At 40.9% G+C, this 27954-nt stretch overlaps 1 protein-coding gene across 2 annotated transcripts in view; it reads left to right on the forward strand.

The window, feature by feature from the left end:
• SORCS1 (sortilin related VPS10 domain containing receptor 1) overlaps positions 1–27954 on the forward strand; it is a 255662-nt gene that overhangs the window by 214127 nt on the left and 13581 nt on the right. For both annotated transcript variants that reach the window (XM_085064887.1, XM_085064888.1), the window contains exons 17-23: positions 6642–6755; positions 7735–7906; positions 15749–15935; positions 19819–19952; positions 21789–21912; positions 22896–23008; positions 25399–25530. In XM_085064887.1, the coding sequence (XP_084921013.1) occupies positions 6642–6755; positions 7735–7906; positions 15749–15935; positions 19819–19952; positions 21789–21912; positions 22896–23008; positions 25399–25530 (976 nt within the window). The remainder of the gene's footprint in view (positions 1–6641; positions 6756–7734; positions 7907–15748; positions 15936–19818; positions 19953–21788; positions 21913–22895; positions 23009–25398; positions 25531–27954) is intronic.

A 27954-nucleotide genomic window follows, 5' to 3' on the forward strand; every position in this document is an offset into this window, starting at 1 on the left:
TAAAACCAGAGTCTGCTACGTGAATCCCAAAAAGGTTCATCTCATCAATATTTTGTATGGAAATTTATACTGTTTCCCTTCTCACTCCTCCATAAATATAGAATATTTTTCTATATAAAATCATGGAATCTCAGGAGATTTGTGTCAAAAAAGGTAAATCCACTTGCTCCAAGCAATAACAATTATGAACATATTTTGGTAAAGATTCTGTCAATATGGTTTCTTGATGTTTTTCCCCATTTTCCATTTATTTCTTTTCTAGGAAGAAGATACCTCAGTTTTGTGTGTAGTTCCTCATTTAGGTGTCCAAAGGTCCTGAATTTCAATCATTTAATATTTCTCTAGTAATGTAAAAAACCAAAGATAAACCCCAAACCATCATTAAAAGCAAGGAAATTCCCTGAAGATTTTGACCTTCTTATAGGGCATACAGTACAATGCTGAGCCAACCTCATGGCCTCATAAAATAGTTGATGGAATTGACTCACAGTCAGTCCATTAAATCTCTGGCATTCCTAAGGGACACACATACCTGAAACACTTCTGATAAAAACATGCTTTCCTTCCAGAACTTCTCTCTGAGAATGAAGATATTAATTTCATTAAAATTGACTGTGTGGCTTGTTACTACAAAACTTTGTTGCTAGGTACAGAACAAAAGTACCACAGTGACATTTGCTGGGGAAAACATGCTTTTATTGTTTTAATGTTCACCTCAAGGAAACTTTCTTCAAAAGTTCTGCTGGGCTATGGGAGAATCTCTAAGAGAAAGCTTGGATGATTGGGGATGTACAAAAGGCACTCACAGTTCACATGCACAAAGAAGACATCTCAAATCTGTTGGAAGAGGCAGAATTAGGACCTTTCTGACCAAGAAGGACCTTTCTCCTTCTCATGGAATCAGTTTTGGTTTAGACTGTCATGATCCCCTCCAGTTCTCCCTGAGCTCAAGTTATTCCTACAATTCTCATGAGGACCTGGATTTCTACTTTAGCCGTTTCAGCTTCTTTCCCTACTGCCTCTGATGAAGGAAGACTGAAATATTGTTTTAAGCATCCAGTTCAGAAACATTTACCGGCAATATTCCTCAGGGGCATAATTTTACATAGATTTGCCAGAGAAAGACAGAAAAGGAGAAAAGAAAATGGGAAGAATAAAAGCAATTCTGCAAAGGCAGGCAAAGCTGCTGCTGCACCACTGCAACTTTCAGTGCCTGCCTTGTTGAACTCTGCACAAGGCTTCACTGTTAATCCACCCTGCAGAAGTTGGAGGGAGGTTTGGAGGAAAAGCAGGGAATGAATTCTTGCTGTGGAAGGATGCCCTCTGTGAAAGTCTTTCCTTTTCAGGAAGAAAGAAGCACTTTTATCATCCTCACTCATTTATGACATTTCACAGTATTTTTGAATTGTCTCTTTTTTTTGTTGTTGTTTTTTTTTTTTTTTTCTGGGCTGGACTCTTAATTGAAGGAGATTGAAGGGGACATGTATCCCCCAGACATGGAAAAACCCCTTATCTGCCTCCACTTGAATTTTTAATCTTGAAATAAATTGGACAGCTTTTTATATTGTCAGTGGTTACAGAACCCATACAGAGTTGAAGAAGACAATAATCCCTGTCTTTGTGCTGTCATTGCTGTTTAAACACTGAATTTACATGGAGAAAATTTTATTATCTAATCTTGTCAGAAATTGGAGTAAAAAATTGTATTTCTTTGGTCAACTAAAGTGAGAAAAAGCATTATTGCTGTTAATCCTGCTAGTCTTTTTTTATCATTTCAGGGGAAAAAATATCAGTTCAGGAGAAAATAAAGATTTTCTTAGGTTTTTTCCTCCTTGTAATATTACAGAACTCCAGATTCATTTCAAATCTCTATGCAGCGCATTGTTACTTGTTTCTCAGAGAAAAGGGCACATTTATTTATTTATTGTTTTACACAGCAACTGAGTGCCATTAGAAGTGACTGTGGCTTCCCTAGCCCTGGAAGCTGAGCCCTTGTGCCAGCAGACACCTTTTCTCCCGGGCTGGAAGGCAAAAGGCTCTCCGTGCAGGGATGAGGCTCACAGCCAGAGGGCAACAGAGCTTCAGGAATGGGATTGGGGATGCACAGGAACCCTCGGCAAATCTGTCCTAGCAACAGCCTAGAAACAAGAATCTCCTTCTTCATTTAATTGATTTGGGTAAATGGATGACACCGTTGCTTGGGTGTTATTAAAGCATTAATTTACCAGGTTTTCTCACATCGTGTTCCTTCCTGCCGCCTGAGCATTATTACAGCGATATCTCTTCAGTAGAAACACCTCTCAGACACAGATGGAAACCTTTGGTGGTGCTCATCCTTCAGCCACCTGTCCCCCAGGTCCTTTAACAGGAACTTTGAGTTCAGTGTCTCATTGTCAGTCCTCCCTCTGAACCCACTGCCATTGATACTGAGGGCTTCTTGTATCAGTATACCCATTTCTCACACCTTCCTGGGAAGTATGAGCCTGTTGATCCTGGTGGTGGTGAGTTTGGATAGCCAGAGAGGCACAAAGGGGCCTTAGTGAAATTTGGAATCAAGTCTATTTATTTATTTCATGGATAATATCAACAGGGATCTGTCTGGCTCTTTTTTTATTCTCTGGCACTTAAATTACAGCCCTGACTGCTGTTAGTTCCTGTGCTAAAACAACAGTCCTGCATCAGGAGAAACTGTTCTGACAAAGCACAGGGAGGCAGGGGACAGACACTGAGTGTGGGTAGATTGTGCTGGCTTCGTGTGTCACCACCCATCAGCTCAGATAGTGCAGATCCCAGCTCTGAAATGCACCTACATCTGCACCCTTAGTTGAACTGATTTTGCTTTCTCACTGAGATGGGCTTGGTTAGCCAACCAATTGTAATTTAGAATGAATTTGTAGTTCATCTCAGTGCTTATGGAAAATGCAGATTCACCATGCAAAGTCTACAGTGCATCTCTGCATCTTTAAGGGCCTGGATATCTACCAGGCATGGATTTATTGGAAAGATTCTGGGGATTTTAGGTTCCATATTAACATAAGCTCGACTCCAAACACTGTGATGCAATTATAATCATACACCTTTGTAGATCAACAGTTCAGACTGTAGCTCAATCTGTCCTTCTCTGAGTTTAATCCCTTGTCAGGTCCTGTAGAACTGGGGAGCAAGCACAGCTCCCCTTTAACAAAATCTGCACTTGCATCATACTTAAATATTAGACAATGGAATTAAGTGAATAAAAGGGTAGTGAGACTTTTCCATTGCTGTGGCCACAGTTATTTTTTCCCACTATGGCTTTTGGAAAATGCAGAAAAAAGGTTTTCAGAGATAGCTCAATTCCACCCCATTTAATGTCCAAAATATTTGGAAAGCCCAGCATGCAAAAGCACAAGTAGCATTTTCAGCTTCTGGGCTAGTAGACCTTAAGGCAAAGCTGGTAATCTTAAGGAATTGCTATGGTTACATGCTAAGTCATATCTTGATTTTTAGAAGCTATAATCAGGGCAATCACTTGTCTGAATTAACTGGTTATTTCTATACCTTAGGGCAGTAGGATTTTATTAATTTCATGTGAATTGACAGTTCTTCCAAAGTGTATGTTTGTCAGGTCTGTTTTCAAATCACAAACTTCCTGAACGGATTTCTTTTCTTTTGATTATTACCTATGCTGAAATTAACATTAGATAAAGGAATTTATCATGAGCATTGAGCAGAGATACAGAATGTCTGGAATGAATTTGTATCTAATTACATAAAATAACCTGCAATTCTTCTTGACTAAGACCAAGTGGATTCCAGTTTATACCAGTAAGAGGATAAAACCAGAATCAGTGAGAGCCACAAGATAGGCTGCTTCTTACTGATTAAGCAATCCCTGATGGCAAAAGCTCTGCTCCATTCTGATAGATACATTCTCTGTGTCACCTGAGGTCTTTTCAGGCAGGCACAAAATATCATCAATATATGCAAATTCCAATCCCCAGTTCCCAGGCAATGACTCGGGGAGCTGATTGCAGGCTGAGGCTGATGCCTTCCCTGTCTCCAGATTTTGCTGTACTGGCTCATGCTATGGCAATCCAGTTGATGGTAATGCTTGTTGATTGCTATAAAGCCTGTTGTGCCAAATTGTAGGCAGCAATTTGTTGTCAGCATCAGTGTTGTGCGTGCACCAGCCTGTAGCCAAGGAATTCATTAGATTCCAAGGCTGCGGAGGTGAACGGGTGGCTGCTGCATCTGTAGAGGGATATGGAGCAGCAATTCATGTCGTTTACTGGGATGATATTTCTGTGGGGCCTTAATGAGCCAGATGATTTGCAATCCTGAAAACAGTGCTGTGAAACTTCTGTGGTTATAACTATTTCTGCTGTGGAAAATCCTAGGATTTCTTCCTCTTGACTTTGAGAAGTACGATCCAAGTACAGTCAAAACTAGTTAAGTCCAGCTTGGCTTTCCCAGATGTTACAGCTACTAATAGGAGCCAAAATAGTAGCTTGAATCCAGACATGTGCATAGTAAGAAATCCCAGACTACTGCATCAAATTGGAATGGAGTACTGATCCCCTCTGAGGCAGATTTTGCTGTATTAGTTTGTTTTGTTTTCACCTGATTACAGAACATTGTGTGTGAACAGTGTTACAGCTTTTTAATTAGAGTCACACACATAACTTAGGAATACAGTGCTGCAGAGTGTTTACAAATGAATTACAAAAATACAGCAGTCCCACATGTATGTAAATATTTGTTTTCTCCAAGCAAATCAGAATGGTGTTATTCTTCATTACAAAGTGTATTCTGCGGCTATAGTGTTCTTATTCCAACAAGGATGATTACAGAAGGACATGGCAGTGGGAGAATTGGCTAGCTGATGCTTCCAAAGCAATTAAGCAACACTGAGTTACAACCATATGAGTAAATAGATTGATGAAAATTCAGTCCAAAAAATGAGGAAAAGACCATTTAGGTCATCTACTTCATTGGGGTTTTCTGGAGTATGTTCTCAATTACTTGTAGATACCCCAAGCACCACAGCTGCCAAAGTGTTCCTTTGGAACAGTTATGCAGTCTAATAGATGTTTAGGAGTTTACCCAAGTGATATGCAGCATTAATTTTCTTTTGCTTAATGTCATCTTTCTAATTTTGCCATTTTAAGTTTGCCTCAAAACACTTTTTTTTTCTCATTCAGAAGAAGTTGAAGCAGAAGTAAAAAGTGGTGACTGAATTCTTTTTGATTTCCCAATTTTCATGACAAGTACAAGAAACTTAACAGAGATCAATTGAAACATAGTCTTCCTTTTTTTTCTTTTTTGTCTTATATCTTAGACCAGTACCAGGCTTAACATTGTTTAATAGGGACTTTTTTTTTAAGTCACCATTTTTTAAAGACACTTGAAAAGTCTTCATTAAGTTAAACACTCATCTTGTTGTTAATATATTTCTATAAATATCTCCCTTGTAGATCATCTGTAGATAATCACGCTGACCATGGACTGAGGGTTGTCATGTCAGAGCCCTGGGAGCAGGGGCTCCCCTTGCACCTATCAGGTTGTTGGTGTTTATCCATCTCCTGCTTTTTCCCTCTGCTTCTTTACACACATAAACAGACATGAGCCCTTAATTACATAATCTAACACTGCCCTAATCCTCTTTTCTTGAAAAATCAGGCTACTTGATACCAAGATATTAAAGATAGTAAGTTTAAAAAATCTTGGCAGAAAAGTGCCATTTTAAGATCAAGGAATGTGTTGCAACTGGAATATTTGAATGGAGTTGGTGGACTCTGTGCAGTAGTTCTCAGAAACTACATCCCATTACTTCTCCATTATGAGCCATGGAGAAGGCTTAGTAAAAGGAATAAGAATGATTATCCAACCAAGCAGTCCTCATTACTCAATGGCTGGAAAGTAAACCCACATGTGAATGGAATACTGATTAAAGAGGTTTTTTGTTTGGTTTTTTTTCCCGATAACATTTTTTTCTAGAGTCTTTGTTTACTCATAATCAGAAACAATTTGAAATGTTTTTAGTGAAACCAAAGTAAACTTAGTCATAGCTAAACCCAAATTGTGACAAAAGATTAAAGTTTGACTCATTGTTTCTAACGTGATTTTTGGTAGCATTTCCTCTTAAAAAAAAAAAAAGATAATTGAAGATCATAGACTTCTTTCCCCTTACCAAATATACTTTTAATGCCTTCAGGCAAGAGCTCTCTCAGGGCTGTAAATTTTCCTCTATGTCCTGTGTGAAATAGTTTCCAAATGCAATTAGCTTTTTAGCCCTCTAGTTTTCTAACATATGATTGAGGCAGTGGTGATTTAACTTCGCTTAGATTTCTGGGGTTTTTTTATATTTGGGTGTAGATTTGTTCCTGAGAGTTAGTTGGTGTATGGAGAGACAACAATTGATGCAATACTCATAAACTGCCTCTCTGGTTCTTCTTTTTTGTACAGGGATGTGTGCAAGGTAACTACCCCAATTAAAAAAGCTGAAGTGAAATGAAGAATCTGTTCTATCAGTAAAAATAAAATCAGAAATCTTAGTTAACAGATGGAAATCAAAGCTTGTATTAATAGTAGAGAGCAGTAGCTAATACCTGTATTTGTTCTCATGTGTTCTTACATGATGGTTTCTTTCAATGTTGAAACAGTGATTATGGATATGAGCGGCACAGCAATGGGCAGTGTTTGCCAGCATTCTGGTACAACCCATCCTCCTTGTCAAAAGACTGCAGCCTTGGACAGAGTTACCTCAACAGCACTGGGTAAGTGGCTCACCAGGCTTTATTTAGCTACAGCACCCATGTGGATTTAACCCAATGATGACTGCATATCCTGTAGGTGTGTCAAAGCTGGCTGAAGCCCTTGGAACCTCTTCTTCACTACCTTTGTTAAGTTGCACCATCTGTCACTCCAGATCTCCATCATTTATGTCCCCCCAGACTGTTCTCTGAAAGGTGATGCCTTAATGAAAGTTGGGGGGAAGCTGTAAGGCAGAGGCCAAATCATTAATGTCTCTCAAAAGACTCCTCTTAAATTCATGTGAGATCAGGTGAGGCAGAAACACTGGAAAATAAATTAGTGGAGATGAAACTGGTGTATATGTGAACTGAAGGAATAGCTAGCCCAAATGCTGGTTATTCTTCAGCCCTCTTGGAAGTCAAGGGAAAATATAGTTTATGTTAAGATACTGGTAGACTTCATATATGATGCCAGTGATGAAAGCAAACAAAGCAACCCAAGCTGTGTTAGGGGTGTTTCTGTCTCAGAAACAGACAGAAATTGCTTTTTGCTTCAACTCTTACTTTCTTAGCCCTTGAAGGTTACATCTTTAGAGAGACTTGCCTAACAACTAATTGGAAGTGGAGAACGTGAGAAAAGTTGTTAAACTTTGCGTAACAGTGTAATACTTGAATGCCATACTGTATGTGCATATAATTTATTTATGACTTTATAGTCATTTAACATGTAATATCATATAATTTTATGGTTTAGGTGATTTATGGCACCTTATATGATATCAAGGTACTCTGTGCAGGAAATTATCACATTCCGTTAACAACAGTATGGAATGAAGTACTGGCTTGTTGAGCACATGAAGAACGTTCAGCTGAGGCAAATGCTGAAATACTTTTGGGAATCTTTGTTTCCTTGCAATCTCCTAAGTCTAGAGAAGCCTGTTCCCAGCTCCCCCTGCTGTGCTCCTTGTCAGCATCTTGCAGAGGTCTCCCTGTCCCTTTGCAGGTACAGGAAGGTTGTTTCCAACAACTGCACGGATGGGGTGCGGGAGAGGTACACAGCCAAGCCCCAGCAGTGCCCGGGCAAAGCCCCGCAGGGGCTGCGCATCCTCACCTCCGACGGGAGACTCACGGCCGAGCAAGGGCACAACGTCACCTTCCTGGTGCAGCTGGAGGAGGTAGGCTGTGTGTTTATATTGTATCCCAGCCCCAGGGGTGTGTTTGAGTGAGATTCACGCCAGGCAGAGTTTGCAAAGAGGTGAAGCGAGACAGTGATGTGGAGTCAGTCAGGGACAGGATGGGGCTGGGTGGAGTTTGCTCTGAAATGGAATGGGTGATGTATGGAGGTGACAGGGCTGTCAGAGCATTGTGGTGCCCAGGGTAATATCTGGGAGAAGTTGATAAAAACTGGGAACTGGTTTATTTGGGAATTTTGCAGGAGAACTGAAGACTGCAGGTTTGAATGCTGATCCCTGCTCCTAACTGTGCTTTTTGCTTCCTGCTGTTTCTGAAGCTGAATTTCCATACTTATTTTCCACTGACTTTAAAGCAAAGATGATAAATGGTACATGTGCAGCTGTTTTCCCATCACACAAGTCGGTCCATATTGTTTAGGCATTTCTGGGTGAAATCTCAAGATGTCCTCAGCAGGATTAAGTCTGAAATTCATTGCTGATGTGAACCTGATTCAGAATCTCATCTGTTTTTTTTATATCCTTAACTTGGTGTTTCATTGTTCTGCTTCCTCCATTCCTGAATCCATAATAAAAAAATTCAAGTATTTTCACCTCTGTTTCCTTTTCAGCACTTCTTTATCAGTGTTTAATTGCAGGCACAAAAGTACAAACATTCACAAAGTAGCAGTTTTCTATTTTTCCCTAATCCAATTTGATTTCTTTAAACTTCTACACTTTTTCCTCTGTAACTGGCCAATAAATCCTAAAAGAAATATGCTGTAACCCCAAGGGAAAATGTACATCCCTTTATAGCTTACAGAATTCATGGAAACTACTTCTGACCCTCTCCATAGTAAATGTCATCTGTGGGGAAAGGTAAATTTTTTTTACATTTCTATAATTGATGCTTTCCCCAGAAAACAGGTGTCCTGATTTGTAAAGGCAGCACCATGTAATTAATCATATCTAACCTGAAGCAGTTTTTTGACCTGAATGTTTATTTTCTCTAAAACATGGTCACTTTATATCAGTACTGACAATCATACAACGTTGTTACTGGGATGCTGTAATAACAGTGTGAACATATAATTTCATCTGGTTAAATTATTGATTTCTGCATTTAAAGATGAAAAGGAAAAGGTCCAAAGCAAGGGTCAGTCTCTAGGCTTTAAAAATAAAAATTAAAAAGTGTCCTTTGCATCTCCTTTCTATTCTCAACAAAGTTTTAAAACAGACTGGGAGAAGGAGATGGATAATCTGAGTAGTCAGTCACAAAACTATCAAAGAATTACGCCAATATTTAGAGGGAGAGACAATCACCCACAATGTGGGAAACTCAGGACAAATGTCCTGCTCTTTGTTCTGTGAGTGCTTCAGCTCACACACCATCTGAGAGTACTCTGACCACTCTGTCATACAGGGACATTGTTGTATCCCTGTGTATTGTTCTGTCTTCTTTGTTCATTCTGATCTTTTTTGGCAGCTCTGCTTCAGTGTGCACCAGAGCCTGGAAGCAACACCTTCTCCAGTATGAGACGGTGTCTCATGCTGGGTGTCAAGAAGCACAGAAGGAATGTTTTGATGAGTGAGTGAGCCAGGTCTGAGGAGATCTAAAGGGAGCTCTTCTTCCAGTCTGTCTGATAGGGAAGAGGTTAGGAATCACTCTGAGGGCTGAAACAGTATTGATCAACCTCCAGCCTTTCCAATTACTCTGCCTGTTAGATGAATCTTGACCTTCTGCTCCTCGATTTGTCAACATAAAGAGCAACCAACAAAACCTTTGGGCGAATTTTACCCAATCTGGCAATGACTTTGTGTGGGTGTTGCAAGAGAAGAAATATTGAACAAAGAGGAATACTTGCCCAGCTGTGTGCAAGCAATAGGGGAATAAAATGTAGTTTTAGCAGCAAAACTGCTTGTAGACTAAAGCGTTTACCAATTTAATTGTTTCAGTAACAAAAATCACACCACTCACTGGAAAAGTTAAACAACTCATCAAAAGAACAAGCATCCTTTTATAGAATGGATATTGATGGTTGAAAGAGAATAATTGAGGTTGAAAGGGATGTCTGGAGATTGTTTAATCCAACCCCACTTCTCAAAGGGAAGTTTCTTTCCCTTGCATAGAAGGCAAAGGTATCACAAGACAAGAATTCGCCAATTTCGGTATAGTTCTGCCCTGTACAGGTGTATAGCGCAGTACAGTCCAGGATGTTCAGTATCCAAAAAATCTGTGCTACTCCATTTTTACTGGAGGAAGGCATCAGGCAAGTTAAAAAGGACTGGATATGTCACCTTGCATATTTTTTCCCTCAATAGCATGTGAAAAAACGTTTCCTATTCAACCTTTGCCCCCTGGGGTGGTGGGCAATATTTTAGAGTGTTACACCCTGGTGAGGACTCCTCCTTTAGTGTGAGTGACAGATGATATCTTTTGGGGTGTGAAAAAGCAAGGGCCTTTCCTTTTGTATCCTAACATCTCCTATGAGACAGTTTGTTTGAAGCCTCCAAATCTGCAGAGCTGTTTCACGCACTGCAGCCTCCTGGCTCTCTTTTTTCATGCCCATGTTCCACTTGATCTGCACGAAAAAGGAAAAAAATAGAGAAGCTGCTGAGCCAAGGTACAACAGTTCGTTTGAGATTTGTACTCCTGTTATCTTTCTAGGGCTTTCTGCTCCATCCAGGAATGCACCTGGGTTTGAAAAGAGGAACAAACTGTAGAAGCAGGTTCACTGGAGGCCCTGAAAATTCACTGCATCCCTGTAGTGGGGCAGATGACTACAAGGGCAGGGAGAGACAAATGGCAGCAGTAAAAAGCTGATGTTTTCACTCAGGTGTGGGATTCAGGGACAGGAACCAGGTGGTTCCTTGTAGAGCTTGGTTGTGCCTATGGAGATGCTGAGAGCCACGACTGTGCATTCTGACAAAAACACAATGTGAGCAAAAGATGCCCAGAGAGAAACAAGGAGAAGGCATTCAGAAGTGTTCTGCTATTGAAGAGGGCACAAAAGAAAATAATCACTGAAGTCTGTGCGAGTGGAAGGAGGGCAGGAATCAAACCCAGGAGCACACAGAGCATTGCTGATTTCTGAGAGCTGAGATTCTGGCCCAGTTTCTCTAGCCTTGACTCACATGGAATTTTCCTGTAAAGCATATAAATCTGGGAGCATATAAATATCATTAAAAGCAAACCCAACCAACAGCTCATATTTAAATCATCTGAATATAAGAATTCTTTCAAAAGTGATCTAAGTCTCCTGTCACCTTTTAGAATTTCTGTATGACTTCCTCAAAACTGTTTGCAAGGTCGCCTTGCATTTAATATTTATGGTCCCATTATTGGAAAGGTTTGGCTGAGTTATTTGTCCAGTTAGTCTGGGTATAATTGTCATGATATTTTCACTGTGTGACAATAGCCAGGAAGTATCAGTATTTCCTTTACTAACTAGCATGTGTTGCATTTTAAGAAGTATTTTGGAAGTGTTTCATTAGCAAAGCATCATACTTAAGCTGGGAATTTTGCTCTTAAATTTCCATAGAGATAAGCAGAATACCAACAGCATTTTTGTCATTACATGACAGCACATGAGAAAAGTAGCTGTGCTTAAAAGCAAATCTTTCATTGCCTAAAATTGCTGCCAGTTTAAAGATTAATCCTTTACCCTGGCCTGGGCTATATGCAGAGACCCAGGGCTGGTACCTCTCACACTGCAGCATTCAAGAACAAAGTTGTCAAATTCAGGTAAAAACCTGAATCCTTACATTGTTTTTGGACAGCAACAAAAGAAAACCAGAATGCAAAGTTACAAAGGCACTTTTCCTGCTTAAGTTATTCAGCCCAATGTCCTTGACATATTTTGTTTCTCTGCTGTAGAAAATCGAGGGATTTTATTAAGTGTGTGCTGTTTCTGTGTGCCTGCCTGATCACATGGTGACATGGGTCTGTTGCCTGTCACAACCACAGTTGTTATTTGTGTGTTGGAGTTATTTGTATGAACATCAGACACTCGTGCTTGCTGTGCTGCTTCAGCAGAGACACTGTGAGCTGCAGCCTCCAGAGCAACACAATGGCTTTCAAACATGTTTCATCTCATTGCTCACACATCTTTGCTAAGGAAATGGATGGTAAAGACATTCAGGCCAGGAAGGTTCAGGGCTTTGACTGTTTCATTACAGATAATTCACAGAGAAGCTGCCTCCTGTAATTTATTTTTTATCTTGATAAAATGACAGCCAAAAGTCTTTGACATTCCAGGTCTGTCTCAGTTCTCACTTGGCAAAGTCACTCCACTGGGAGTAGATTTTGGCTTGCTTTTAACTGCTTGCTGCTGCTGTATGATGTTTGGATTAGACTAATGTGTGGGGAAAGCTAATTTGTTCCTACACTTCAGGCCACAGGCTAGAATTCAGGCAATCTGAACTCATTCCTGAACCACACTCTGAGCTCCTTCTGCATGACCTTGAATAAGAAACTTAAACTTTCTGATATTTTATTCCCTCATTTGAAAATAGAGCTTTGCTTTTTGCCTCATACCCCCCATGCCTTGCATTTATGTAGTGAATGCTCATAAGTTCAGGGAGCTCTCTCTTACCATGTGAACAAACAAATGAAGCCCTGAATTTCCTAAAGACTGCCATGGTTTTCTGAAATGACAATGTTGATAGGTGGCTCTACTAGGTACCTTCTATCTTGGGTACATTTAATGATCTTGGGGATCCTGCTGGGGACACAATTCCATTAGTATTTCCCACCTCAGCACTGTTGTTGGGTGCAATTCAGTATTCAACTCAGCTGAAGTTTCTGGAGATGAGCTTAGCATTAGGATTGTTTTGATTGTTGATGTACTCAAATTAAAGATGCAAAGCTAGTAGTAATTAAAAGCATGGTCTCGTTATTTTTTTTGTGGTATCCTACTGTGCTCCCTCTTTTGATATCACAAGTTTGTTAGTAATGATTATGGAAATATGAAACCTTCATCCTAACTTTCAGTGCACATGCTGAATCACAGCTGTTTATCTTGCTAACAACACTACACTCCTGTAATAACACACAGATGAAAGATCAGTATGTACCCTCCTCTGTGCCACTGTCATCTGAATTATAATTACATTTTCTGATGATGATGACAAGTTGGTTGGGAGAAATCAGAGCATTTCATGCATTTTTAAATTCTCCGTTGAAATTTCATGAAAATGTATGAAAGTGGACCTTGCCTTCCTGATGACACACAGCACTACAGTCTTGTAATGCACTTCCAGTCACAAAAGTTGAATTATTCTGCATAATCCTGAGAGGCTGTTATTGATTCCTGTGGGGCATAGAAGATCTAGTACTATAGAAAGAGCTCAGAGCTGAGTTAAGCTGGTACAACTGGCAGTCAGGATAAATGATGTGATCAGTACAATTCACTGTTTGGTGTTAAAAAAGTGATATATGTGAAAAGTATCAAGCTATTTGACGTGATAAAAGACACCTTTCTATTCAGTTTCTCATTTGAAAAATTAAGAGCATCTCTCTGCAAGCAGGGATTTACAAAGGAAAGGATGTTTTTCAATTCTTGATCAAATTTGATTTAAGTACCCATTAAAAATTAAGAATATGCTTTAAAGAGACCTAGACTAAACGTATCCCATGTGTAGATATTCAGTTCCAGTGAAAATAACTTTGATGAATGATTTCTTTTGGTGGCAGGAAAATGCCAGAGAGTGAAAGGGGTTAATCTAAAGAAAACACAATGAAATAATCCATGAAAACACTCCAACAGCAGCAGTGTGCGTCTCCTGCAAGTAATGCAGGGAGTTCTGTGTCTTCCTTAATTGAGCTAAAAGTTTCAGAAAAACCCTATTGTGGAGCATTGAGCTTGATGAAATGAAGAGGAGAAGCTGGAAAAAGCAACACATATGGATATGCGTCAAATTGTTGCAAAACAAAACTTCTTCTGATAAAACAACCTCTTGCAAGTGGCTCTGGAGAGATGCTGGAGACAGAGACAGTGACAGCTGGGTTGGTTAAAATCAGGTGTGGGCTGTGTGGAAATGTTTGGATTTTGGCTCATCTGCTTTCTCTTCCTGTCTTACTCTGCCCATGCTTACCTGGCACAGATAAAACATTTGAACGAGTCAAAACACAGTCTCTTTGTTTTCCTGACTTTTCCTTCCTGCTTCCTAAGCTAGAATTTTAAATGTCAGCTTTTCAAAATGTGGCATTTTCGGAGGAATGTTATAGCTTGGATCTTACTCAGTGGAAAATGTATTTCCAGTTCAAAGGGTTTTAAAACAGGAAAGGCCAAGACAAATGAAAAAGACTGGGGGAACAGCAGCTGAAGCTCTTCTCTAATGAGATTTTCAGTGTTTCTGTCAGCATCATCTCTGCCTAGAAACTGAAATTTAGATCTTGCAGGCCTTAGAAATGGCTCCTTTCCCTGGCTACACCTGTAGACAGCATGAGTTTCATGGCTGTGGACAAAATGAAGACAAGAGGAAAAAAAGGTTCATTAGACCACAAATTTTGACACTTGCAGAAATAAGGCTATTCTAAAAGGCTGTCACACTTTTCATCTTCTGCTGCTGCCACAAATATGTGGAGGAATATTCCATGACCTGAAACAGACTTCAGCTGCATGACCTCAAATAACCTGAGCTGATAAATCCAGCAGGGTCACTATGGTGGGACAGTTTAAACTTTGTGAACAGTTTCTGTCCCAGCAGTATGGCTTTACTGTCCGAAGACATCGTCTCCTTTTTAGTAAGAAAAGACAATTAAACTCTAGTGATGATGGACCTGGATGATGAATTGGGAGAGCATCGAAGGGTACTTCAGAGATCTCTGTATTTGGTCTGAGTCCAGCAGCTCTCTGAAAGAGGTTCAGAGGTCATGTGTGTTCACTTCTGGCTATGGAAGCATATCCCATTTGGTGGGTCCTGTTGGCTCAGTCAAACAGGCAGGAGTGCCCAAAGCAGTGCATCATGTTTGAAACTGCACACCTTCCAAATAACTCAGGTCAACAAAGGACATAACTCTGTACTTAAGACCATTTCCCCTGCCATACCTTCAGTCTGGGATTCTCCACAACAGAGCAACACAGTTATTTTTGTCTTGTCTATTTGGAAGCAACAGAGCTTCCAGCAGGGTGCCAGGGCAGTGTAAAAACACTTCAGTCTATTAAAAGAGAGCATCTGGGAAAATTTGTTGCTCTTGCCATCATCAGGTGCTCCTTTTGCTTTCCATTCAGGCAAGCCTCCACTATTTCTGCCTTCACAAGTTATAAAAAGACTGAGAGAACATGAGGAATATAAAACTTCTGTTACAACTTCCTCTTATAGTCATATGCATTCACATATCTCTTTCTGGTGTGGAAACCTGCCTGATGTCAGCCATTCACATGGGTACCATTTATTCCAGTTGGGAATCCAGAGGACTGTTTCTCTCTCAAAAGGAAGAAGGGGGAAAAAAGATAAAGGAAAGAAAAGTAAGAGGAAACAAACCCAAAGCAAATGAAATGTCCTTTCAGCCAATTTTATGAACTGCCCTCAGCTATTAATTTTCCGTCAGTCCAGGCAGTAGCCACTGCTTCAGTGGGCCAGGTTGTGCAGTTGCTCCACAGCAGTAGCCAGCAAGTGTGAACACAGGCAGCATGAGCACCCTGCAGAGCCAGAGGGGGATTTCATAGGGAGTGAGGATGCTTAAAGGTAAGACAAAGGAGGGCTCTTTAGCAGGTCAGTGCAGACTGTGCCTCTGCTACATCTGACTTTGTTACTGTTCCCCACTTGGTCTTGGTCACCCCACTGATCCTGTCTCTCAAAAGCAAAACAGAGTCTGTTTAGATCTTTTCTCTTTCACCACAGGGAGACCTGCAGAGATCCCTCATCCAGGTGGATTTTGGAGATGGCATTGCTGTGTCATACGCCAACCTCAGCTCAACAGAAGATGGGATCAAACACATCTACCAGAACGTGGGCATATTCCGAGTGACCGTGCTGGTGGAAAACAGCCTGGGTTCTGACAGTGCTGTTCTCTACCTGCATGTAACATGTATGTATGTTCATACCCCTTGATAGCTTCTGGTGCTCTTTAAAAATTATTACTTGTGGCTAGAGGTGACATTTGGAATGTTGCAGTTGGGTCCAGAATGGTGGGATAGGATGAGTGTTCACCTGTCCTCCAGACACTGTTGGTTCCAGACTGAGAGGAAACATAGATTCATTAAGGTTGCAAAAGACCTCTAAGATCATTGAGTCTAACCATTAACTTTTGCTTTTTAAACCATGTTCTACCTCTAATTTTGGGTAGTCTAAATTGGGGCACCTCAAAGGACTGTCCAGCCCTTTCTGAAATGCAAGCTTACACTTCCAGAACAAGAAAGACACCCAGGGATCTTTAAGGACTTTTAAAAGCTATGAATTTTACTTTGTGCATGTTTTGCCCTCTAATGAAACACACCCACCTCTGGGATGGAAATCAGTGCATTTCAGTGTTTCTGTTGTCATAGGAACCAAAATCTTTGTACTAACTCGTACTGCAAGAAAAAATATTATCCTCACAATGCTATTCTGAATTTTTTTTAGATTTTTTACTTTATGTGTCTCTGATTTACAACTGAAATGTATCCCAAGTTGTTGGATAAAAACAACATTTTATTCTATCATATTTATTTTGCACGTGGTTATAAACCCAGAAGGTCAAGCTATTTATCGAAATTTTGTAACATTTCTAATGAATTTTGTTTGGGGCCATAATTTTCTTTATACAGTGAGGGTTTTTTGTTTATTATTTATGTTTTCAACTGCGTGCCTCTGTGCCAGACTAACTGAGGAAAGAGGAGATTCCAAAACATTAAGTTATGTTTACAGAAATATTGTTTACCCTCTACCAGATTAACTCCACATATTGTCTAGATACTTTTGGCACATTCCATACTCTTTACCTCTCATTTTGGGGTTAGTCCATGCAGCATGAAAGCAGCTGCCTCTTCAGAGTAAGAGAGCAGCTCTTTAACAGAGCACCCTTGTATCAACAGATGGGAACAGTGGGAGGTATGACTGTGGGAGATAGCATTTTTATGAGGGAGGACTAGAGGAGCAGAAGCAAATATTTTCCTGAATGTCCCCCTTCAAAAACACCTTTGGCTGGCAGGTGTCCAGCCTTCACTCACTCAGAGTGTCTTCCTGCTCTACAGCTGCTCTGATTCATTCTCTTGAGACACTGAAGGCTTATGAACCGTTTTGATTGTTTAGGCTGTACAAGAAGTAAACAATATTCAGATTTGTTTTTGTGCCTTAGCAGCTGATAGTGTATGTTCCTGCATAGGTAATGCCAGGACAGGATTTAAACACTGAGTGATTATTGCTGTCAGGCCCAGATTATATGTGCCAGACTTCCTGGAGAAGTGACAGCTCTGAGGGATATGTCTCACCCTTCTCTACATTATTCTTACATAATTCTAAGACAAGAATTAGAGACTTAAAACAGGTTACAAATGAGCATGATGCCACTCATAGTTGCAACAGACTTGCTGAGGACAGAGATGTACAGTAAATCCAGCCCCCTCCAGAGTCTAACACCTTTTCTATAAAAGCTTCTAAATCCTATTTGAATGCTTGCACTGCCACTCAGTTCTCTGCTGAGTATTCTGCTTGAGGTGTTTAAGCTTGGCCTTTGGAGAGTTTTGTAAAAATATCTGTCCTTAAAGTAGACACACACACTGTACTGTAAGGTGCACAGAAAAGTAGTGTGCAGCCTGAACATCCAGAATTTTGGGAAGGGCTATAGTTTGGGTCAGCCCTGGTTACAGGGTGAGTACATGAGTGTCTGCAGCCAGATGTGCTCTTCCAGCACCTTCCCCACCTGTGGCCAGCACTCTTCCTGAGGGAAAAAACTGCAGGCACTGAATCTTGGTGCTTGTGATCTCAAAGATAAAAGCAAAGCCTTCATCCCATGCTCATTCTGATGCAGCCACGTGGCCAGTGCACAGAAGCAGTGCCTTTCCTGCAGTTGTCCAGGGATCCAGAAGTGCAGGTTATTGTGAGACAGGAGCATTTGGAGTTGGATGGACAGTGTAAACTGTTGTGTGTAAACTGTTGTATGTAAACTGCTCAAGCCAACAGCTTGTCTCTTAGCTGTCCTGACATGTCAAAATCTTGTCCTGGAAAGTTATTGATTTGCCTGGATGTTTCAGAATAACATCATCCGTGCAAGTGAGCCTTTTGAGAAGCTTCTCCCTTTTGGTGGTCTGACACTTGCACACAGGTTTTTTCTCCTGGGACACGTGAAGGTCTGCAGCCTCCATGACCTGCATGAAGCTCACAAATTAATTTTCTTGAATCATCTTCAAAGGTACCTGGCAGAAAGCAGTCTCCTAGCAGGAGGGCCTATCCAGAGTGAGCTATCCCCATCTGCTGGCCAGAAAGCAGCTCAGCTTTTCAGCCTCCTTGACCCAGCTGTGCTCAGAAATGCTCAGGCACAATTGGGTGCTTGAGCCATTCCTTCACATTCCTTCCTAGCCAGTGTGTGGGGAAGGTCCAAGGACATGCTGGGCATTCTCTGCTTTGCAGGATCATTTGAGATCTGTTCAGAGCAGCAATGCAGTTATGTGGGAGTGTATCAGCCTTTGCAGGGGCTCCATCTTTACAGTTGTCACTGCATTTAGCTGAGGAAGTTGCTGTTTTCCAGGTCTTAGGGTCTTGCTGGAAGCAGGAGCAGCCTGGTTATGGAAACAGATCTAAGCAGGAGGATGCCATTAAAATCATAAGGGTGAAATTGTGGCATCTCATGAATTTTCAAGAGTGTTGGCTGGTGCTTATAAAAGGCAAAATAAGCCAGGGTTTGATGTATAGCAGGCTTTGATGAATCTGAGCATGGATAACTCTTAATTGGGCTGCTTCAGGTTAAGCAGTGGCTGTGTCCACAACCCAGAGAAAGATGCATTTCAGTAATGAATCAGGAACACTGGCCCTTATTCTGGTATTGTTTATACAGTCTGATTTGGGAATTTTTTTTCCTCTCTCTGCCTGTTTTCTTATACAGGATGCTCTCTCCAGAGTGTGTGGTGTTCATGTAGGCTGAAAGGCAAGGTCTCAGTGGTGATATATGCATGGGATATATCCTGAAAAATCCTCCCTGGAAATACATAAAATTCTCTAGCAATGTATCTCAACCCCATATGAACCATGCAAGGCTGTGGCTGTACTTCCCATCACTGGGGAGCTCACAGATACAGGATGTGTAGATGTAGGGAACCCATGTCCCCATGTCACCTGAGGTTTCTTATTTTTCTTTCCTGTCACTCAGGACAGTTGCTTTGTTCACTTAGTGAACAGTCAGAACACATTTTAAAAATAATCTATAGAACAAGATCTAACAACAAAAGCCCATCTGTTTCCAGAAGATGGAAAATGTGTAACCCTGGGCATAATGTCACTTGTCGAATGAATTATGTTCTGTTTATACTGAAGAAATAAAAGAGTTTATTGATGAAAAGGAGGGAGTATAAGGTAACAGTAAAATGTGGACACTCAGTGAATAACTGCCTTCAGAAAGAGTTCCTGCTGAAGTTCACCAAATCATAGCAGTTTTCATCAGCAGAGATGCTTCATATCCACTGTAGCCATTTGTCCTGGACATTTCTCTTACGTCTTCCCCGTGAAGGCCATATTCACACAACAGGGCTCTGTCCCTATTGTTTAAGCCACATATTCATGCAGTAGAGTCCAAGTTTTTCAGCTCCAGGTTCAGGGGTGGCTCCTGTTCTCCAAGGCACAGATTTAAGTCTTCCTCTCTAGAAATGGTACCAAGCCAAAACATTCTGTCATGTCCCACGGGGATTTGGAAGACTTTTCTTCCTTAAACCAATGGGTATCCCACCCAGGTTGACTTTTCAGGTGGAGGGAGGACTCACCTGCTGCTTCTGTTTCTGCAGGCCCCTTGGAACATGTCCACTTATCTCTGCCCTTTGTCACCACGAAGAACAAGGAGATCAATGCCACAGCCGTGCTGTGGCCAAGCCAAGTGGGAACACTCACTTACGTCTGGTGGTTTGGGAACAACACAGAGGTTTGTATTCCTGATTGACTGAGGTCAAAATAATCCTGGAGCAGCTCTCTGACAGAAGAGGGAGGGAGACAGGGACCTGGGAATGCTTCTATATAGTCACACATGCAAGGAAACTAGAAACCAAAGACCAAGATACTCTTTGAGGTGCCAACATAAAAATGTAAGTAGTGCTTTGTGTTTGTGGCTGTGACCTAGCTGCAGGGTTTATTGCTATTTCAAGCAAGTCACCAATAGCTTTCTTCCTTCATTCCATCCAAGGTGAACATAGTTAACCAAAATCTGGAAGAGTTTCTACTGTTTTTCTTCACCCTCTTTTCTTCAGTAACAAAAAGGAAAAAAAAAATAGAGGCTTTAGCAGGTTTTTTTTTTGTTTTTTGGAAAATAACTTCAAGCTGAAGCTGTTTTTATATCTGGAACTGACCTATCCTGAGCCCAAGCACCCTATGCTAAACCACATGTGCAAAAGGACCGTATTATCATTTGCTACAGGTGGATGAAATGGTTCCCAACATGCCTCCCTGCCCCTGGGCTCTGCTCAGATATGAGAGCATCATCCATCACGTTCTGCTGTCTCTGTGCTTGCAGTCTTGGTAAATCTTCACAGACATTAGAACTGTTACTTCACATAAAATTGTGGCTGAAGTACCCAGAAACCCTAATTAGTTTCTGAGGGGAGAGATTGTCATGGATTTTGTAGAGCCAACAGGGACCTTCATAATCACACATGACTCTCTCCTGTATAATGCAGGTTGGAGAGTTTGATCAGTACCTTCTGCTTTATTTAACTCTTTGTGACTAAAGCAGAACCTAACTTCTTGTTGGCTTTGTTTTGCATTAATAATTTTCCTCAGATGTTGGAGAATTCATTGCTTCTCCTTCTTACAATCTCCCCCAACTATTTTTCCACAGCTAATTATCCTGAGCTTTGAACTCATGCACTGTGTTTGTAGTCTGAATTTATCTAGTCTGGGATTCAAGCTGTTGGATCTTGCTATGCCTTTTTGTGTAGATTAAAGAACTCTCTGTACTACCAGCAATCATCTCCCCCTAGAGGTACTTACAGGCTGTGATTGTCACCTTTTAACCTTCCCTCTGATCTCCTAAGCTCGTAAGTGATCAGGGTTGGTCTGATTCTCTTCTCATTGAAGTGAGAGTTTTACTATAGACTACAATGGCAACAGTTTGACTTAATACTGGGCGCTTTGAAGATTTCACCCAGAGTTCATTAATGAAGTGAAAACAGAAGTTAAGGCAGAGTCTGCTGGAGGACAAAACTCATTGATAAACTGGTTGCATAGCTAAAGGGATCTGTGTCCTCTCAAGCATCAGCACTTTCCAAAAACAATGTCTCTGTATCTAAGGATAACATGGGACAACAACTGTGAAATCTTAATTTGGCTGGTTCTTTTGACAACCCTCTTGAGTCACCTTAAACAAGGCACTAGATTTGGGAAAGGAGGGTGATAGCTGAGCAGTGAGTCTTGCAAATCCTTACAGCAGGATCTGGGCCTCTCTGGGGAGTGAGCCAACATGGGCATTTTAACATGGGATCCAGAACAACCAACATGCTAAGTGGAAAGGAACTACTGGATTCTTATAACATAGTTCCTTTGGAAATTATGGGTTACTTTGAGCTTCAGGAGGACATCCCTGTCTGGGATTTGTGTAATCTCTCTAGAAAATTTCTGCCATGACACAGGGCCCCTCCTGAGTCTGAAATTTCCAATCTGGAACTAACTCCCCAAACCATTCCAAAAAGTTAGAGAGCCAAACTAATTTTTGCTTTTCCTTTCCAGCCAAATTAACTTAATTTCGCCTTTTGTGATGTATTTGCAGCCACTGATCACATTGGAAGGGAGCATCACATTCACATTTTCTGTGGAGGGAATGAACACCATCACCGTTCAGGTCTCAGCAGGAAACACCATTCTTCAGGACACAAAGACTATTGCAGTGTATGGTGAGTTCTTCCCCTTTCATTTCACACAGGATTCTCCACAGTCAACATTCAGAGAGCCAGGTTAGCTGGCAGCAACGAGAGGTGTTTATTCCAGGGTGTTTTGAGTGAGATTATAGACTGAATTCCTGTGTTACCAGTTCAGCATAATTTCTCTGAAGGCCACTAACTGACGTTAGTGCAGATTGACATGATTGCAGAACATTGATCTCCTTCCCAGAGCTCTCTGCACGAGCTCCATCACCACTTGATCATCCTACATGATTGTCAAAATGTTAGTTTGTTTTGCAAGCTGCTTTTCCCCCTTCTTGGCCAGTAGAGGCCTCTTAACTCACACAAAAGCTGCTCAGTTTGAAAGATAAATCAATGCTGTATGCTGCAGTTCTGCACAGAAATCTGTACTGATTTGACATTGTTCTCATGCCTCAGAAGCAGTTAGGGCACACAAATACCATATAGTGTAGATGGAGCCTAAAACCCACTGGGAATCCCAGTTTTAGCTGATGGTGATCAATGTGGGCACCTCTGTTAGCAGCAACAGAGATTAAGTACATTTTCCAAAGCTAGTTGTCTCCCCACATTTATCCCTATCCCCTTCCAGTTAAGATATCTAGGGTTTGGGGCACATCCATGAGAGTCCAATCACAGCTTCCTCCACAGGGCTTGCCTGCCCCAGAAATCAAAATGAAGGTAACAATTCATTTACATTCTCAACACAGGTCCCTTTGCAGTGCTATTCATCCACTCAAGTAAGGACTGATCACCTTTTTCGGTTCCAAGACACTCAAGTATTGAATCTCCCAGATTCTCCACATCTCTCAGTGAGTCTCTCAGGCACATTGCTGGATTCTCTTACAGTCTGTGCACCATCTGCAAACTGATTAAGCAAAACATGAGCTGCAGCAGGTTTCACAAGGTTCTGACCCCTTGTTGGGCACGAAGGCATTTCACATTCTTTACTCACCATTCTGCCATTGTATCTGCAGAAAAGTTTCAGTCCCTGAGGTTGTCATTCTCTCCGAACCTTGATGACTACAACCCAGATATCCCAGAGTGGAGAAGGGACATCAGCAGAGTCATCAAGAGAGCTCTGGTGGAGGTAAGCTGTGTGCATGACCGGTGTTAAAATGGTTCTACTTCCTGCTTTATTCCTTCATTAGGACTGGATCATCTGTTCTTCCAAGGTATCTCTTTGCTTACACCATCCAGAAATGGAGAATTGACAGTGTTTGAGGCCAGCATCCTAAATTTTAAACAGGTGAAATGATCTTGCCTTATTACAATCTGGTGCCCAGAGTCAGCCTTCAGTGTGAAGCAACACTGTTCTAATGGAATTGCAAATATTTTGTAGAAAACTTATGAGACCAAAAATGAAACAATTTTTACTACACAGAAGAGCACCATAACAAGTGCTTTAAGTCCTTCATGTAGCATGTGAGGCACACAAGGCAGGACGGGATGCTGGTTTTCCCATGAACACTATAGAGAAGCTCTGAAGTTGTTTTTTAATTATGGAACAGAACGTCATAAAAATATTCTAGTGTGGCTGAAGATTTGGATTTGAAATTGAGGAGGTAAGAAGAGTTAGAAGAGATAGCTGGGGTTTCTCTGCTCAGTAGAAAAATAGTGCAAAGAATTGTTTGAAATAGTGTTTCTGCTATTTTAGAAACAAAGATACTCAGATTTTGAAAGGACACAAGGCTTGCTGATGCTATTAGTATGCTATTGGTGGCATCATCTGTGCGAAAATTCTAGAAAAACACTGTGCTCTAATCAGGTGCAGAAACTTGTCTGGATTGTTTCTGAGATTTTTTTTCTGAGATTTTGTTAAAAGACAGGAGGAAAGGGGAAAAAAGATCATTTTACTGGAGCTTGATCTTCTGACATATTTATGTCTGTATCAAGTATTCAAGGATCCATTTATCTTCAGGATGAATTTTCAGAATATAAACATCTCAATAAAACAAAATCAAACCATAAAAAAAGAACTGTAAAACCACAGTACCAAGGCTACATTCCAAAAGCAGAGCAGTGAAAACACAAAGTCTTTTTGTTATTTGATTAAAAAAATAAAAATTGATAGCTAATTATCCATCTTTATATAGCAAAATGATTCACCTTAAACAAGCCTTTGTGAGAAGTTCCTGTAAAAATTAAAGATAAACCCAGTAGATTTCTACAGCAATTAAGTAAACGGTATAAAAATGAGGCAAATAACTAAATAATTCAATAGGAAATTATAGCTGTGCTATAGAATTTTTATGAACTTTTATTAAAGTATTATATTCTTATTACAGAATATCATAGACTTGGATAAAATTCTGCATACAAAATTATAGTTCTGTACTAAAATCTGATCTTCTCTCTGAGTCGGGATAATTTCATATTATCACAAAATACCTTATTTTGTGTTCTGATCATAATTATTTGCTCGCATCATTGATCTTCTGACTGCTTTCTCCCACTTTTGAAAAAAAAATCATTCCCAACCTGTGAAAATGAAGGCAATACTGTGTCTTTTTCTTGACACCTTAAAGCAACCTGTTAGGCAAGCACAAATAATGCAAGCCCTGGCTTCATAGAATACTTGGAAAGAATATAGGAGACCTTTATATATTTAAAAGGGTTTTTTTTTTCTAAATCCACATTGCAAAACAAAAAAAAAGGGCAGCAAAGACAAATTATTTTCCTTGGTGTGTGGGAGAGGGGAAGGGTTCCCTTTTCATGACTCCACAGGGTTTTCCCTGGACTGTCAGCAGTCACACTTGGGTTATCCCCAGGACAAGCTCAGCAAATGGTGATTTGTAACCAGTTTTGCTGACCCCTTGTCCTGCATCTACCATTTCCTCCAATGAGCACCTCCTCCATGTCTTTGCTCCTGAACTAGCAGGGAGAATTCTGGAGATTTAGGTCCAGTTAATGTTTGAGAGGCTTGTAAGTCCTTACTGCAAGGGAATCCCTGTGGTGCCTCCAGCTGCTGTGATCTGTCCTTATATGTGAGGGCACTTCCCCCTCTCCCCAGCCCCCTTAAAAGTAACCTACAAATTCAGCATTTGCAAACTTAGATTTAAATCAAAACCTTGAGATTCAAGTGCATTTGGTGGATAATTTACAACACCAAGAGGCAACAGAGGAAGATTCATGAGATTATGTTTCTCCTACTTTTGGCTAAGAAAACTTCCTGTGGGCCAAACTAGTTGTTTTTCTGGATAATAACTCCAGAGTCTGGTTGTGTAGTGTCATGGTTTCACCAGCTGGAATGCATGTCCAGAGATGAGCCTGGCAGTAATGCCTGTGGGGTACCTTTTTCTGATTTTGTCCAAGATTTCAAAATTAGGGATATTAAAGTTCCAGCTTAAGATTTTCAGTGAACAAGATCTATGAGCTATACCCTGTATGGCTTAAGTACTGTGATGCCTCAGCAAAGAAGCTCTCAGCATTCAATGCTACCCACACTGTTTCTCTCTCCATTATTTGTCTGTGTATCAGGCTACAGGTATTTCCAGCAAGCATGTTCTGGTTGCAGTGCTCCCTGGGCTGCCCACATCTGCTGAGCTCTTCATTTTACCTTTTCAAGATGCCACAGGAGAAAAAAAAAGAACAGCAGCAAACCTAGAGCAGGTATTGTATCCATTACTTGGAGAAGTGTATGTATAGAGAGATATATATTTGTATATATATGGGATTTGTATATGGTTAGAACTGATAATTATGGTAGAAATGCACCTGATTCACTGGGGTACATGTTATACATGTTACATCCTCTTTAGGTTTTTGTGTTGGTTTGTTGGTTTTGGGTAGTTTTTTTGGTGGTGGTTTTTTTTTTGTTTCTCTTTTCTCCTCAGCACTGGAAACAGGCTTTGGAGTAGTGTTTAGCAGTTCAGATTCCCATTTGGGCTGCCTAAGTAACTTTAATTTGGCATAAATTTGTATGATGCCATGTCTCTCACTTGGAAGTCCTGTTCCACTTCATGGAAGGAGGAAGAAATGAGGAATGATTTAGGGGATGATTGCTACCAACAGGAACGGTGGAGTAGCTTCATCAAGCAAAGTTTAATGAAACTGTCAGGAGTCTAGAAAACAGTGGAGGACAGAGCTGGGTGGTAAATGCAGGCAGTTCAGAACTTCATTAATTCAGGGTACAGGGATGGGGCTGGACAATCTGCCTGCCCTCTCCATGGTGCTGAAGTGGGGCTGAGCCACCATGGGATGTTTTCTCTGTGCAAGGCTGAAACAGGTTATGCCAGCTAGAGGACTATGTCTCCCTGCAGACCCAAAGGGTCCTGCTAACCACATGGGTCTAGCAGGATTTGTAAAACAATGTGCTGGGCAAATATAATGATATATCATAGAATTAGAGAATTGTTAAGGTTGGAAAAGACCTCTAATGTCATCAAGTTCAATTGATAACCTAGCACTGTCATGTGCACCACTAAACTATGTCCTCTTGTCCTCCAGCTCCTTTGTTATCTCTCAGCTCATTACTTCAGGTTACAGAGGCAGAGATAACTGGCCCTGAGGGAAGCACCACTGTCCTCTGCCTCTCCACACTGCATGTCCATGGCTCAAGCCAAGTTAACTTAGCACTGAGCCTCAAACCACTAAGTCACCCATATCCTTAAGCTTTCCCTTGCTCAGCATTCCTAGCTGTCATCTTTTCTTTTGACAAATTACTTTCTTCTGCAATTTTCACCACCCATGTAATAAACAAAAAATATAGAGATTTACTACTCTGCAAAAGCTTTCCTTCCTTTTCTCCTTCATTTCCCCTTCTCCTTTCTTCCTTCACAAACTGGCAAGGAAGCCAGTCCATAAAATTCCAAATTTACATCTGACCCAGCTCCCCTCTGGCCCTCAGCAGCTTACTCTATTTCTCCCTCTCTTTATGCCTCTCTTTTTCTCTCCTGTAAAAACAGAGCCTTTGTAGCTGAGGAGAAAGGAAGCCCTGGCAGTGCTCTCATGGCATTTTTATGGACAAGAAGAAATGTCATTTTCAGTGTAACTCCATCAACATCTCTGGCATCCTGCAAGGTCCAAATGGTAGCCTTTGGAGGAGAGAGAAACTAATTGCCATTTGCAGCCAGCTCTTTCCTGTGAAAAAATATCTTCCCTGCTCCCTTCAGGATGGTCACAACATTTTTCTTTCTCGTCTGTGGGTGCTGCATTCCCCTTCCTAGCTACGCTGGTAGAAAATGGTGTTGTTTTCAGGAGAACTGCCCAAGGGCCACAGAAGATGTCTCTGCCTTATGCTCTGAAGCATATTCTGGCGCTTCTGTTTTCGCATCCATTTTGCCTGTGATCCTTCACAATGCCTTTCCCAAAGTGCTTCAGAGCTCATTCAAAAGCCTCTCCCTGTGCTTGAAGTCACTGGGATGAGTACTGGGAGCAGATGTTTTTGATGGCTACAGCTTAAGTTGCATCTGAGGTACTTATGATGGATAGTGCTCTTTTCTGGTAGGAATAAAAATCTATTTTGTGCTCATGGGCAAGGAATAAGCTATTCAAAGGCACGTATGTGGGTTTGCCTGTTTGCAGGTGCACACCCAAAGGAGTTACAGTTCTGAATTATTTTTTCTAATTTAGAAGAGAAACTTCAAAGTATGCAGGGAATAAAATGGGAATAGTTTGCACAAGTACTGCAATGGAATAAAGTTCCTTAAGGAAGCATTTAATTATAGAGATTCCTTTCTTCATCACCTGAGCTAGACCACTGTTCTGCCATGGGTGACAGTGAGGGATATATGTGGTTTCATGGACTTTCACACTTACCAGTAAATCTCATTCGTCTTTAATAACCAGGGGAGGATTACATTTCGCTGTTTCCCCTGAGGTGGATTAAGCTGTTCTGTTTCTATCTGATACATAGTCATCTGGCTTTGTAAACATACTTTTAGGTCTCTCTGTCCAGCCACTCTGTGGTCTCTAGGTACATAACTCTGATTGACTTCAGAGGCATCTAGATGTCCACTGTCCCTTGGAAATCTAGGTCTTGGTTTCCCATTTGTCAAAGTCAATAATATTTCTCTGTGCCACTCATATTTTATG

The sequence above is a fragment of the Lichenostomus cassidix genome, chromosome 6 (genome assembly GCF_008360975.1).
Source record: "Lichenostomus cassidix isolate B80296 chromosome 6, HeHo_3.0, whole genome shotgun sequence".
Lineage (NCBI taxonomy): Eukaryota > Metazoa > Chordata > Aves > Passeriformes > Meliphagidae > Lichenostomus > Lichenostomus cassidix.